The sequence below is a fragment of the Anopheles nili genome, chromosome X (assembly GCF_943737925.1).
Source record: "Anopheles nili chromosome X, idAnoNiliSN_F5_01, whole genome shotgun sequence".
Classification (NCBI taxonomy): Eukaryota; Metazoa; Arthropoda; class Insecta; order Diptera; family Culicidae; genus Anopheles; species Anopheles nili.
In genome coordinates, this window is record NC_071293.1 from 837,174 (window position 1) to 851,169 (window position 13,996).

Below are 13,996 nucleotides of genomic sequence, written 5' to 3' on the forward strand. Positions count from 1 at the left end.
TCAAGTCTTTTCAATGCCAGTGTTGGAGTCCTTTCGATCGAACAAACATACCAGTTCTTTATTCCATCCAGTAAATTATCACCTAGCTATCATTATGTATTTGACTATTGCTACAAAAGCCGGTAAACGTTTAATGACTTGTGTGTTTTATGTATGTATCATTCGGTTTTATCTCTATTTCATCATTATCTCTCACTTTATCATTCGTTTCTGTTTTATTAAACTAAAAGTTGAATTCAATTGTGGGCCAAATCATTTTAAATTACATTAGCTATTCCTTGGGCACTTACATATTGCAGGCCGGATTAAAACATATAACATTAAGTGCTTACTGTTTAGTTTTTTGCGTCCCATTTCGCATAACGCTCGATCATTCCTATTTCTTACCAGGTTTTTTATTTCACTTAGCCAGTTTTAACGCGTTGTTTGCGGTTTATGACATGAATCATTAGGAGTACATCACATATAAATGATTACGAAACACCTAATAATCTTTTCGTTACCAGTATGCCGCTCTGGTAGATGGAGCTGTGGATTCTGCCTCGTTATTATGCCGTTCTTGGCAACTCAAATTTTCCAGGTGGCTATGAAACCATCATACAAATGCTCCAGTGTTTCGCATTCTATGAAAACAGAAGGTATTAGAATGAGCTAAACGGCTTTGTTTGAAACAAAATATAAATTCGCCATTAAGCAAGCTGAACACCACCTAGCTTCATTAAAGGCTTCTTATTATTATTTATGGTCGTTCTTACTTCTTTTATTCCGGAGTCAAAGATGCTGCGCTTTTTAGTGCACGTGTTTCCTTGTTGAAGCAAGAATATTTAAGCAGCCGTTGCCTAATCTTGTCCTACCGCACCCTTTACAATACCAACTTTATTTCTGTTTATTCTCTTAATACGCGTTTCGAGTCACGTGCCCTATCGCTGGCTATAATAGTACCTCTGACGCCTAAATCCTGCACATAGATATACAATTCCTAGCGTGAACTTACTGTGAGTGTTTCAGAGCACGTGTTGCGTATCATGCGCGTACTGCTGAGTAGGTAAATAAAGGGTCAATGTGTACAGGTATACCATTGCGAACTCGCCGTGCGCGGAGTTATTAACTTAATTTTTTTTTCTTTGGCGATAATAATAAGCTAACTTAGAGACACCGTGAAGGAGGGTTCAGATGCTCGGTGAAGCTGGCCGGCAGCTGGCACAGTGCGAATCCAATAATGTGCCCAACATGAACTGAACATAGGCCGAAGCTCCAACCAGCATATTCTGAAGAATGGCGCACAAGTGGATCCGGCTTAATCGATCTTTGTCTTGAAGTATCGCTTAAAGATGACCGGCACCAGCGCTACGACGGAGAAGGCGGCAAGCATCGTGATGGAGCCCCAGCTGAAGGCATCACTCGAGCTAGTCATCTTGTACAGCGTCTTGCCGGCTTGAATGGCGATGAAGGAGGGCGGTGCCACTCCAAGGAACGTACCTAAGGCGAACGGGTACAGCGGTACGCCGATAACCGGCGCGACTAGGTTGATGAACCAGTTCGGCAGAAACGGAGTCATGCGCAGGAAGAGCATGTAGCTCAGCAGATCGTCCCGATGCCGGTCGACCTGTTGTGCCCAGTGATGGGCCCGATCCGGGAAGTAGTACTTCACTAGCCTTCGACCGACCAGCTGCGAAAGCAGATAGCACAGGGTGGCTCCCAAGGCTGAGCAGAAGCAGACGAGCGTAAGCGCAACCGGGAAACTGTACAGGAATCCGCTTAGAATCGATAGGAACAACGAACCAGGAATGGCAAATGTTTGCAGGCTAGAAGAGATCCAGATGTATGTTCACATGAAATAGAGAGTGAGAGAGAGAAAGAAAACAAGGATTAAATAGAGGCATAGTAGGTGATTCAGCAGCAAAGCGTGGGATTAATTCAAACCGCTGGAGCTTGAGTTACAGGTTAGAGCATCGCAACAGTGAAGCGCTAACAAACGTAAGCATACAACACCACCTCTACAAGGAAGAGCGGGAAAAGTTCAACTACTTACAATATGTACACCAGGATAATGCCAAACATCACTTCGAGGTTGTACAGATCCTTGTAGCGATCGAGGACTCGTCCCAGCTGCTTGGCATCTTCAATATCAAACGGTACCTTAAGATACTGTTTCTCCGACCTAAAAAAGCAAACAGGAATGTTAAGCACAGACAGCACAGTGAGTAGTGTTGCCGCGATACTCACTCTTCCAGCTGAGGAAACATTGCGTACACGTACAGCATCGCGAACAGGCTGGTGAAAAAGATGGCCGCAAGAATGATGAGCGATTGCCGGGCGGATCGATCTTCGTCTACCGGTGGGCAGTTGTTGCTGGTCACCGGGCCACCATTCGCAGTTGGACGGGTTGCTTTCGAGCTTGCCAACCGGGATCCATTTCTCAGAGGAGTCTGCTCTTGCAGCTTTTCGTGCCGGTTGTTGTTCTCGCTGTACAGGGCCGTGCCATTTGCGTCAGGAGCCATTTTGGTTACTAAGCACGCTGGATTCGCCGTTCTTCTTGGCTCACTATTGGCATTTGTCAGTGGGTCTAGATCGCCTTCTACGCAGTGGATGGGTTGCAGTAACCCGTGCAGATGCACGAAACCCACACACAGTACCCGATCGCACCACATGCACGGTGCATGATTAATCAAGTAAAGAATCGCGCAAACGGGATCGAAGGGAGGAGGGCGTGAAAAGAGACAGATAGAGAGAGGGAGAGTGAGAGAGGGCGAGAGCAATGAATGCAAAATAAACGGCAAATGTGCAAATAACAAAAACAGGAAAAATCAACAATGTTGTAGCCGCATGAAAATTGTCATCCGATATGACGTAGCACAACACAACTGGGACGCAAACGCACTACGCTCTCAGGGCGTTATGCATGTGAGCGAGGAGGCAAAATGGATTGTTTCTTTTTACCGCGCATCGCCTGACTGTCTACGAGAGTTTATATGAAAAAATAAAAATGGCATGTGTTAGAAGACGAATTTTGCTGACACCAAGTTGCACTGCAGTTTGCTCAACAAAAACCACACTATTGATGGAGCATCGGATCAACTCGTTCTTCCGGTACCAAGCGATGCAGAAGGTTGCTTTTTTTACTTTCACTTTCTTTGTACTCACCAGCATGAATATGGCGAGTCAAGGGCACACTCCAAACATGTTTCACAATCCGTGCGGAAACGTGCTGCTGGATACAGCAAAATAGGCACGCTGAAGCAATTAAACGCGGTTTGAAAATGAAAATAGCACTTCTGACGAGCAATCGGTATTGGTATTGATCTACATGCCTCGTGCAAGTACTGTTAGCAGTTATTAAAATTAACACATTTTTACGCAGCTTTGGTAGCACGTGTTGGGTCTTTGTTTTTCATACATTATCCATTTTACCTTTCTCAATATTTCGAAAGACTTGGCGTTTCTTGTGCGTTAAAGTCGGTTCCTAACCGGCTGATGGCTTCGCGCAATGTTGGAAACAGAGCCAGAATATGTACAACCGGTTCACAGTTGTGTCAATGCCTGTACGCCATATGTGGGACACAAAGGCGAGTGATTCTGATACAACTGTTTAGATAGAATCCCCACATGGGGCAGCACTGTTAAAGTTTAACAGCGCGTCAATGTGGAGCGCAATTTTAGCCACAGTGACGCAAACAAAATACCACAAACAGCGTTAAATGATTCACTTCCTCATCGTCCGAACCATTCCACAAATCACTTCTACATTCCTTAACAGGCATTAAAAACTCATTCGTTCCCCCCACAAATCGGATGATATCGCATGATGTATATATTACCTTTTCTCCACCTTGCGCTAACTATTTTTATCTCGCTTCTTCGCGCCGCCGTGCGTGCCGACCTTGTGTCGTAATTACCCCACTACTGTGGCTCGGATGTAAAAACGGTCGTTGATTGTGATGCAGAGGAACTGCTGAGGCGATGGCGGCGGCGGTTGTTGGATCGCGGTTGCAGCAGTACTTTTGCGACGTTACGTACGCGATGGCTCAAGGCTTTTGTACGTTCGAACTCAAACGAGTTTACGGTCGTCTTCTGACAATGGAGCGACAAGCGTTCTTTATAGTCTGCCTTTTGACAACAAATCCTTTAAACAAATGATACTATGATAAGGATAAAATGAAAACATGCTGGGTAAACATTAGCTACGATGTTTACAGCAGTTTCTTGTTACAAAATTCTCAATGAAAACATAGCGAACACATACGCAGCACTAATCTAGAATCGATAACGAATTAATTACGAATAGGGCGGATCGTAGCACCCGATTTCTGATGCGTTTGTTGTGCAATCTATTGGTCACGTTTATGGCACTACACATATAGGCTGTTGTTGCCGAACGATCCAGCGTTTTGTTGTTCACTGTAGTCACACGATTTCACGTGATTGATTGTGGGAACTGCGCAAGGCTTTGATGGGAGATGGTTACGTTTGATAAGTTGGACCAGAAATATAATTTTCTATAAAGCTAGTATTACTAACAATACAAATGATGAGACATTATACATTATATTTTTTTCTGCTTAACCATATCACAGCACGACTGGTAATGTTTTTACAGATTGCATATGGATTTCATTCAGGAATAAATGTAAAACCTTCTTGTATGCTTTTTGACTTCCACAATGGTGAACTTGTGCCGAATTCTATTTTACGGAAAGCTAGATTTCTTTATTAACTTACCATCCAAAACATTTGCGCACACGTACCCGTAGAATAACAAATGTCAGCGACGAAACGTCAGTTAACTTTCAAATACAAATTTTCAGAAACTATGAAGGAATTTTTTAAAATTATGTTCAGATTCTAGTTTTTCAATAGATGGATTATTTGTCAGAATAAATTATATTAAATGAGCTAGCAGCAGTTACTAAAAACGATAAACGATCATCAATCAATAGCAGGTAGCTGATGATTTATTAAACTCACCTTAGGTGGAAGACTGACAAACAGTTGTGGAAGGACTCATTTTATTGCTGTAACAGTATAACAGTTCAAACCTGTAAAGATAAACTGTGTTATAACAGTTCGAAGCCGTTGAACAATTCCAGTTTGGATGTAATATGAATATAGAATTATATAGAATTAGTTATGCGGCAATACTTGAAATGTATTTTATTTATAAAGCATATAGGGAGTATGCAAACCCATAAAATTATCTATAGAAAATCTTCATTTTATTTTAAGGTATTTGGAATGCACATTTCAAAACAAGCATCAGTTTTTCTGTTTGTTTGACTTAACAATTTAATAGAGTCGTGATTGTAGCAGTTCTTTCGACAACGACTACGCTGGTTATTATTTATAAAAGAGTTGAATAGAATACAACCCATTAACATAATTGATTTTTTCTTTGATCGCTAATGCTCATGCAGTATCTGATGAGAGCAGCATTAAAATTGGTTCTTTTTTCTCTTCTCAACACGTTTTTGGTGGTGTAGATCTTGAATGTACTTGAAATAAGTGAAAAGCTGACCAAAATCAATATTGCACTGACTTTCGTTGGTTGATTTGGAGTTGCTGCTAGGTGGAAACGAGAGAACAACAGAAAATAATAATAGTTTAGCTTGCTGAGTTTGATCATCGGTAGATAATTCATATAATTACATTTTGTTCGGTTGGCTCCAGTAGTTCGGGACGCATTTCAGACGATTATTTAACAGATGGAAAGCTTCCGTCTGGGGGAGTAACATCAGGATGCCATACAATGCTCGAGATAAATGTTGTGCATCAGCATTATCGTTCGAATGCGATATTAGCGCCAGGCGCAAAGCTATAGTTATTAAAAACATATATAAAAACGTGAGCACATGGTAATATAGAAAAATAGGGAAAATAGTTTGTATTATAATAAAAAAAATCAAAAACTTACAGGCGAATATGGGGGATTCAATCAGTTGCACCATTTTATCTATTTCCACCAAGAAATCAACTGTTATTTCAATGTCAGCACTGATAAATAAAATATAAAAAAGCATTTAAATTTCATTAAAGCAACTAACGAAGTGTTAATGCTTACAATAACGTGACGATTTCTGATACATGCTGGTAGCATTGCGCCAACAAACAGAGTGATAAAGTTGACACGGGACAATGTGCCCAACATTTATAAAGGCACTTGAAGAGTGAGGCGGATTTCTGTAAAAATGTAGCAAATAAAACAATGTTATCAATGGCAACAAAAATTTATAAACCATGATACGCACCTCATTTCGTATATCGTGAAGCATGTTGCGAAGATCGAATAGGTCGGATGTAGTTAGTAATATCATGTTGAGTGTTCGCACCATAGTAGAGGCTATCTTGAGATTGATTCGCTCTTCCAGTAAAATTTCTGCGAACGTACGGTAGATATACTCCGCATTGAGCAAACGACAAAGCTGGCGTATGATCAATGTGCCGCGTTTCTCCAGGAAAGTGTTGTTTTCGCTGAACAAATTTAATAACTCTACCAAAAATTGTCTGTACTGGGTTTGATCGAAATCATTGCCTTTGACTGTGGCAGAATTAACAATCTCGGCCAGCACAACAATCGCCTGCAGCACAACTTCATCCGAGCTGTCTGAAAGGCAATCACGAAGCAGGACCGGAAACAATTTATTCGCATGCTCCGACATTTCGTCGTGCACTTCTGTGAATAAATGATGTACCCATTTAAGGACAGCAATCTTTGTTGGCACTGGACTATGGACGAGATACTGACGAAGAACCTCCATCACGGAGTTAAGATCAAGATAGCTGAGATTCTTTTGCTTGTCCTCACCATTCGATACCAGCTCCAGCAGATTGAGATTTACAGCATTTGCGCAGTCCTTAATGTTCTTTTTCGCATCACTCTCAAATGCCAAACAGGGCAATATTGCAGTAAAAATACCACTCGAGAAGCTTAGTATCTCACCACCTGAAAGCTGAACAAACTCCTTGATCCATGAAATGGCGTAGAACTGGATCAAAGGATTGCTTGACTGCGCTTGAACGATCAACACGTTAGTCATCTTAGGAATATCTGCCGTAGTAGGATCCGCCTTAATGATTTTGAGGAATTGAGCCAACAGAGACTCACACATGCGCTGAATTTCAGGTAGTGGGTCCTCAAGCATCTGGAACAGACCATGTAAAATCTCGGGCAAAAAGACGACCATATTTATTTCGGGAACTGCATTCAACACAGAAATCCACGATATAATGAACTGTCGTGCGAACGAACTTTTTACCATTATGCGTTCTCGTACAAGCGGTATGAACGCATCGAGATCGAATGTTTGCGATGATTCGATTACAATGTCTTTCAGCAGGCGATCGAGAATTTCACTGCCGTTTTTTATGCTTACATCTGGGTCGGTTACAAGCCGGCTGAGTGCATTAAAAACACTCGGAAAGAACGGCAGCACCGCCCCTCGCGCTACTTTTACTACATTGTACAGTGATTCGCTAGCAAAAAATCGCACACGATTGTCGCTATCAATCAGGCAGTTCATGATAGGATTGACAATGTCCTCGATGAATTTTTCAGTGTCTTTTCCCAACGCGATACTCGTTGCAGCCAGAGCGATTAGTCCGCCCTTCTTTTTGTTTGAGTCATTCGACCGCACGAAGTCTTTGCTCAGTAGATCGATGATACGCTTGATTTGTGTCATATTCTTTTTCGACTTGAAGTCAATTACCATTCTGAAATTAAAGAACGAGGAAAGATAACCAGTTGATGATTACAACTATTACCGTGCTTGGTGACTAATTTCATTACTTTTCTATTTCAAGCGCTGCCATTTTTCGTTTGTCGTAGGTTTTATCGCTAAGCGCCTTAACACAGGCTTCACTGATTGGTGCAAATGCGTTTTCCATGATTTTCAATTCAGATTTTTTTCGTTCTAAGACTAATAAACCCTATTATTGTGACTGATTCAAGATCGTTTGTTTACGCATTCCCTTTAACTACTTCTTCTTCTTTCAAGTTCGAGGATGGTTTTACACGAATTGCAGTGATTTAGCGTTCGGGGGTAGCAGAATCGAGCTCTCTAGATAATTACTACACAGAAAATATTATTTCATCTTCAGACGAGTAGCGGGTTTAAACCTTACATTAAAATACAAAATTGAATCATTCGCCGCTATGAAAAGAGCCCACAGAAACACGCTTTGACAAAACAAACGTCAGATAAATAAATCAGGATGATTTAAACTTTATCCACGTGAGATCAACCTTTAAAATAGTAATAGTTTTAACAGATACAATCTCTAGATAACTTAGTGAACAAATTAATCTATTTAACTAAAACAGACCGGGCAATTTTCTATGATCCTGTGTACCCCTTTTTAACAGACCGTTGACGTGTCTCCATTCTTCACATTTACGAAAAATGACATTTCAGTTGTATAAATCAAATCCCATATATTAAGGCACAAAAAAATTTTGCTTGAGATTTTAATAAAACATTTATATCAACATAAAAATTATGTTCGAATGACAATCACAATTATTAAGGTTTAGTCGTAAATCGGCCAGGGAAGAGACTAGGAAACCAATACGACTTTTCTTCTCCTTGCGTGTCCAGCCAAGCCATGCCTTCACCAAGCATTTTATCTACGGCTTGCTGAGCCCTTGGCTGTGTCCAACTGAAAAGATAAATTGTTGTAATGAAGAATTGTTCTCAGACGGTATAAGAGCGTAGAGAGAGTTGAAACATACCCTAAGTCCTCCATTAAAGATGTCACTGTTATAAATCCTTGTCCTTGATTAGAAGCGGCACCAAGAACTGAAGTTTCCTGAAGACTGAGCTCCCCAGGAATAGATTGTACCATGTAGCGATTTTTGCCCACCGAGTAAACGGTGAAACCATTTCCAAATATTTTAAGTTTCTTGGTTGCCATCAGAATATCTTCGGTAGTTATTTCTTGGTGAATTTGACTTTTGCCACGTGCTGCTACTAATCTATTTCTTAATTCATCCAAATCCATTAGCCCTCCTGATATGATTAAGAGACAAATGAGACAAATTAAAAGGTTAGGTTTAGAGGAAATTAAAAGGTTTAGAGAAGGGTCACGAAAAAATGTAAATGTACGCTTTTTTAGCACCTGTAACATGATTATGCGCCAGGCAAACTTCCACAACCTGAACACTAAGCTCGTAGAAAAAATCACCCATGCCGAGCACACTCCAAAACCCTTTAGCTGATGCCAAAGGATCAACACCGATCGCAGCACACATTTCTTGAAATTGTCGTCGGAACTGGGGATTTTTCTTGATTTCGTTTCGATGTTTGGATGCGAATTCTTCCAGATTCTCCTTTAATGCATCCATCTGTTTCACCATTTGTTCAAATTGGGAATCCTGCAGCTCGGTTCCCTTATCTTTGTACTTTTCTGCCTCTAACCGCTGCTTTTGAATAGCACCAACTCCAGCCCGCCTCCTCATATTCGGTTTTTATATTCTAAAATTCTGTTATTTGACAGAAGAAAACCAAGTAAGAATTATAATTAGAAAACTATAGAAATAGGTACGTATGATGGTACTAACGATGCTGATGAGTGATACACTTTTCAGTACCAGGATTAATTTATACCTAAAATACAATACGACAAGAAGAATTGGACTACTACTCAAAACAAAAAGAAACTCTTCTTCATATTATCTGATGTGAAAACTGATCTTATCCATTTATAATTTCTGAACAAATCAAATGGGACACTACATTCCGGAATTCAAAGCATGCACGATATCCGATAAAATAAACCTTAAAACTATCTGCTCAAAACAAAATAATACCTGATTATTGCACTTTCATTCACTCAACACGTCCTCGCAAAAACCAAGCACAGTTTTTCTGTTTACAGTCGTGAGTAAGAGTTTGCAAAGGACCCACACTGGAAGCGAACCGATGCACAACAGACGAGCATAAAAATACATAAGCTGATTGAAACAATTTTGACATAAAACATATGATGTTTGTCATTGACCGACAGTTATGCTTCGAAACGCATCTGTCAAATGTCATGCTCTTGTAACTAATGTAATATATTACAACAAATGTAAAAGGACATATCATACTGAACATTATTTTCAATTTAATAGCAACGCTCAACCGTTAAATGCCTAAAATATTCTTCAATCTTCTTCAACCATTGATGCACAAACATGAGCTATACAGAGCATAAAAGGCAAAGCTTATTTGCAATGAGATTGCACAAAACTGCATACAAATGCCAATCCAACAGAATCAACACACTGGTTAAAAGCTTTTTAATAAAAAATGTGGCCTTATTGATAAGTGTTTTGATACTACTTAATAATTTAAAAGTAATATAAATTTATTACCAAATTATATAATATCATTTACAGCATTCCTTTGACTCACAACATATAAGCTGGGGGATTACTTAAACAAACAATGTGTTTTGCTGTACTATAATAAAGTAAGAGTATATTAAAACGAATGGTGTTCTCAAGAAAATTGTTGATTTTAGAAAGTGCATTTAGTCTATAATATCGCTGTATGTATGTATGTATCTCTATTAAATGCAAACAAATCACGAGAATAATATAATATGTTCTACATGAAAGAAAAAGGCTATAAAGAATGATACGTACACTCTTGCCAGCTCCTGCTCCCACACAGGTATGTTCATCTGCGCACAAGTCTTTTCCCGCCCAGTGCAGTCAAGCTGCAACCCCATTGGTTGCTATAAAACCAGCATAACCCCCCATGACGAGAAATGTCACAGCAACTCATAAGACTATGTTCTAAAGGGGCGTAACCGCGAAACAGCATAATTTGTCGACAACTGAAGTGATGAAACGGTTCACATTTTGAATGGATCCGAGTCTTCTTTTTTATAACAATTCCCCGAGTTTGCCGCAAATTGTATAACTTGTAAGCATATACCTTTAGCAGCCACTGGAGATAGCCATTGAAAGATTTACATTCCACTGGAGTTCGAATTTTTGATTTAAACTATTCAAATGGCTCGAAATAGACGATATGTGCCGATTCTCGTAGGTAAAAGTATAGTTTTACAATATCAGAGCACTAATTTTAGAACGCTTGTACTTTCCACAAACGGGGGTTTCGGGAGGAAATTCCAAACGAGCTGAGCGTGTTCCGGTTCGCACCCATTCATCCGTGCATCACGTTCCTTGGACAGATGCCCTACGAGAAAGGGTTATAAAACGTGCGTGAAACGATAACATTGGATAACAGAGCGGTGGAAAATGTTCCGAACAGTTTACAGCCTTCCAATAGTTGATGATTGATCGTGATGACACAGAGGAATTTTCTTATAAATCCAAACAGCTTTGGTTTAACTTCTGGATTTTTTTAACTTATTAGAAATTTGTTACGAGTAAGCAAATAATAATAACTCTGTTTCTAAGAGCGTAAAATCTTCGTTACTTAACGCAAAACATAACACTTTAGCTTCCAAAAAAAATATGAATCCTGGATGATGTTTCAAATCATTCCTTTTAAAACCCTAGCTAAAACGACCGGTTCATCGTAGTTGGTTGTCGTTGGTACAACCAGTTAGTTTGTCATATGCTCTTTAAAATGCAAACTCTATTCATCTCCATTGCAGCTGCTGTTCCGAGCAAACGCAAATGCCCTGCATAAGTCGTATATAAGCTGCATATCAGCTCTCAAACGTTAAAACCCCAACGCGCGTGTTTGCCTATTTGGCAGCCTGCTTAACCGCGCCCTTTGGCCCTTTGGCATCACGAATCACTTCCGTGGGCATATGATTAAAAAGGTAGAGACATCCGAAAGAGGCCACACTGGGACGTGCGGATGAATCAATTACAGGCCCAGGCGTTCTCGAACGCGGAAGCGCAACTCTGGTTTGGTCTCGTCCTCCCAAAGGATGATCGCTGCATTGTCCTGCTCACGTACCGTGTCAGAAACGCTCAAAGCCTTGTAGCTCACGTTCGAGGGAGAGATTTGTGACATCCGATCGAGATTGGGTGCGTTTTCTTTGGTTACACGTGTGTCGAGACACGGGCGGAGTATGCTAAACCTCTGGGAAGCCCTCTCGAGAATGTAAATCTGCACTCGAGGCCCAGTAAAGGCGCTTCTCTCGAGCTTCAAGGCTTGGCGAATCACTAAAATAGCATCCGGGGAATATTCGCATCAATCTGTCTTGAAGTTTTCGCCGTCGTTTAGAAGCCAGCTTTCGGGAGATCTCTCGATTTTTCTACATTATTGAACATAGGGCTCGTTGAAATTACTTGGTCAGCATGAAAGAGAAGTAGATGCATTGAGGACCGATGTTGGAGACTCAGGTGGGAATGAGTGAAGCATGCACTGCCCGGAAAAAGGGAAAACCTGAGCCAACGTGACGTCCCGACATCTAATGGCGTCCTTTCGCACGTGACACGTGGCACTGTTCTGCTGACTTCGTGATTTTATTCGCCGTTCGTACTGGTTTGCTTTCGAGTCTAACGATTTTGAAATTCGCTTTGAGCAACTCATCAAAAACCTGCTGTGCCGACACGCTTTTCGCACGGGTCTCACTTGTGAGGTGCGATTTTCCAACGTTTTCCCACCAACGGCACACATTCAAAAGGCTTGAATTCGGAATCCCAGCGGTCGATGGTTTTAATGAGCTGGAATGCGCTAGAGTTGCACAACTTACCGTGCATATTGGCCAAAAACAATGGCCCACCTTGCTGAAAGTCGGGCTCGTGAACAGCCTCATTATTTTCGGTCGACAGCCCGCGGGTGTCGTGGCACGTGTCCTGGCCTGTCAATCATTTACGTCCTTTATTGTGAAAGGGCTCGTTTCTTTCTATTCTCGTCGGTTTTGGGGCTTTCCTGAGCTATCTGAAAATGGAGCCTGAGGGCCGAATATTTGATGGAGACTTTCATAGCGTGTCCTTTTGGGGGTCTTGGAGAACCCATACCAGGTTTGTCAAACGGTTCATGAAAGCCTGGTCCGGTCTGTCACGTCCTTGTGGACAAAACTCTCTCAATGCCGCATCCCCGCTCAAGGGCGAAAGAATAAAAAAAACACTCGAGTAGAAACGTGTCAAAATCGAAACGATCGCTCGGTACGTGTGCCGAGGCCTTAGAGCAATTATCTTCCGCTTCCAATTAAAACAAACATCCCTTCCGGCTGGAGGCGGTGTGGGCCCTTCGCGCATCCTTTCCCGCGCAACCCGTCACCGGCATCGTGTTGTTGTTGTTGTTGTTGTTTTTGCTGGTAAAGGGGATTTTCCGGTCGATTGAAAAACCCGCTAACCCCTGGTGGAAAATCCGAGGCCGCATTCCGAGTAAAAGGGCAGCAAGAAGGCACGCACGGGGATGCGAGAAAATCACGAAACAATAGCCCGACGGAGATTTGTCCCTCTCCCTTCCCTCCCACGGGTTGGTTGGCATAATAATCGCCGATGACAACCACTTAACCAAAGCGACCACGTGGTAGGGTGGTTTGACAGACCTGGAACGAAAGCTGCTCAAGAGAGCAGCGATTATTTGTTGATTTGACGCACTCCGTCCTTGGTAGCGCTTGCAGCAGTACGTTTGTGATGCATAATTGCACCAATAACCCGCAAGTGGATTCGTCCTACGGAAAGTAACCGCGACGGCGTAAATTGAAGGAAAATCACTTCCGTCGGATCGGAAAAACTCCCGCCGAAACACGCTCGAACGCTGCGGCAAGAAATACACGCGCACACCACACACCCTCGGCTCACATGCACGGCTGCCAATGGGACGTTTTCTCACGCACTCCCTCCCATTTTCCTGCTTCGGGGTCGCATTTCCCCGGGACCGGAAGAGCCAAGGAAAAGGGGCTGTTTGTTTAGCAATTTGCCCGCGTGTCTTATCTTGCTTGGTTGCGCCACAGCTTCCGGTGAAACACGGTCGACACGTACCGAGGACGGTGGGATGTGTGGGTGGAAAATGTACCCGAGGGCGGGAAAACCCGCCGGGAGTGTGAGAGATTATGGCATCGCTCGAGTGGAGCGCTGCGT

At 41.9% G+C, this 13,996-nt stretch overlaps 3 protein-coding genes across 4 annotated transcripts; all 3 read right to left on the minus strand.

The window, feature by feature from the left end:
* Window positions 1-37: 37 nt before the first annotated feature.
* On the minus strand, window positions 38-3,914 carry LOC128729320 (transmembrane protein 41 homolog). 2 transcript variants are annotated; one of them, XM_053822992.1, is made up of 4 exons: window positions 3,819-3,914; window positions 2,227-2,578; window positions 2,033-2,161; window positions 38-1,805 (listed from the first exon to the last, which is right to left on the minus strand). In XM_053822992.1, exons 2-4 carry the CDS (start codon window positions 2,499-2,501, stop codon window positions 1,298-1,300), a joined length of 912 nt encoding a protein of 303 aa, XP_053678967.1. In that variant the 5' UTR covers window positions 2,502-2,578; window positions 3,819-3,914; the 3' UTR covers window positions 38-1,297. The 2 variants fall into 2 exon arrangements, with proteins under 2 accessions (XP_053678967.1, XP_053678965.1); XM_053822990.1 differs by lacking the exon at window positions 3,819-3,914 and having other exon boundaries at window positions 2,227-2,715.
* A 1,326-nt stretch (window positions 3,915-5,240) lies between these two features.
* On the minus strand, window positions 5,241-7,878 carry LOC128729066 (protein VAC14 homolog). The gene is made up of 6 exons (XM_053822717.1): window positions 7,781-7,878; window positions 6,243-7,704; window positions 6,056-6,174; window positions 5,909-5,988; window positions 5,644-5,809; window positions 5,241-5,556 (listed from the first exon to the last, which is right to left on the minus strand). The coding sequence occupies exons 1-6, from the start codon at window positions 7,876-7,878 to the stop codon at window positions 5,430-5,432; spliced, it is 2,052 nt and encodes a 683-aa protein (XP_053678692.1). The 3' UTR covers window positions 5,241-5,429.
* Window positions 7,879-8,456: 578 nt separating this feature from the next.
* Window positions 8,457-9,892, minus strand: LOC128728860 (vacuolar-sorting protein SNF8). The gene is made up of 4 exons (XM_053822509.1): window positions 9,800-9,892; window positions 9,109-9,472; window positions 8,723-8,999; window positions 8,457-8,649 (listed from the first exon to the last, which is right to left on the minus strand). The coding sequence occupies exons 2-4, from the start codon at window positions 9,446-9,448 to the stop codon at window positions 8,514-8,516; spliced, it is 753 nt and encodes a 250-aa protein (XP_053678484.1). The 5' UTR covers window positions 9,449-9,472; window positions 9,800-9,892; the 3' UTR covers window positions 8,457-8,513.
* Window positions 9,893-13,996: the final 4,104 nt, after the last annotated feature.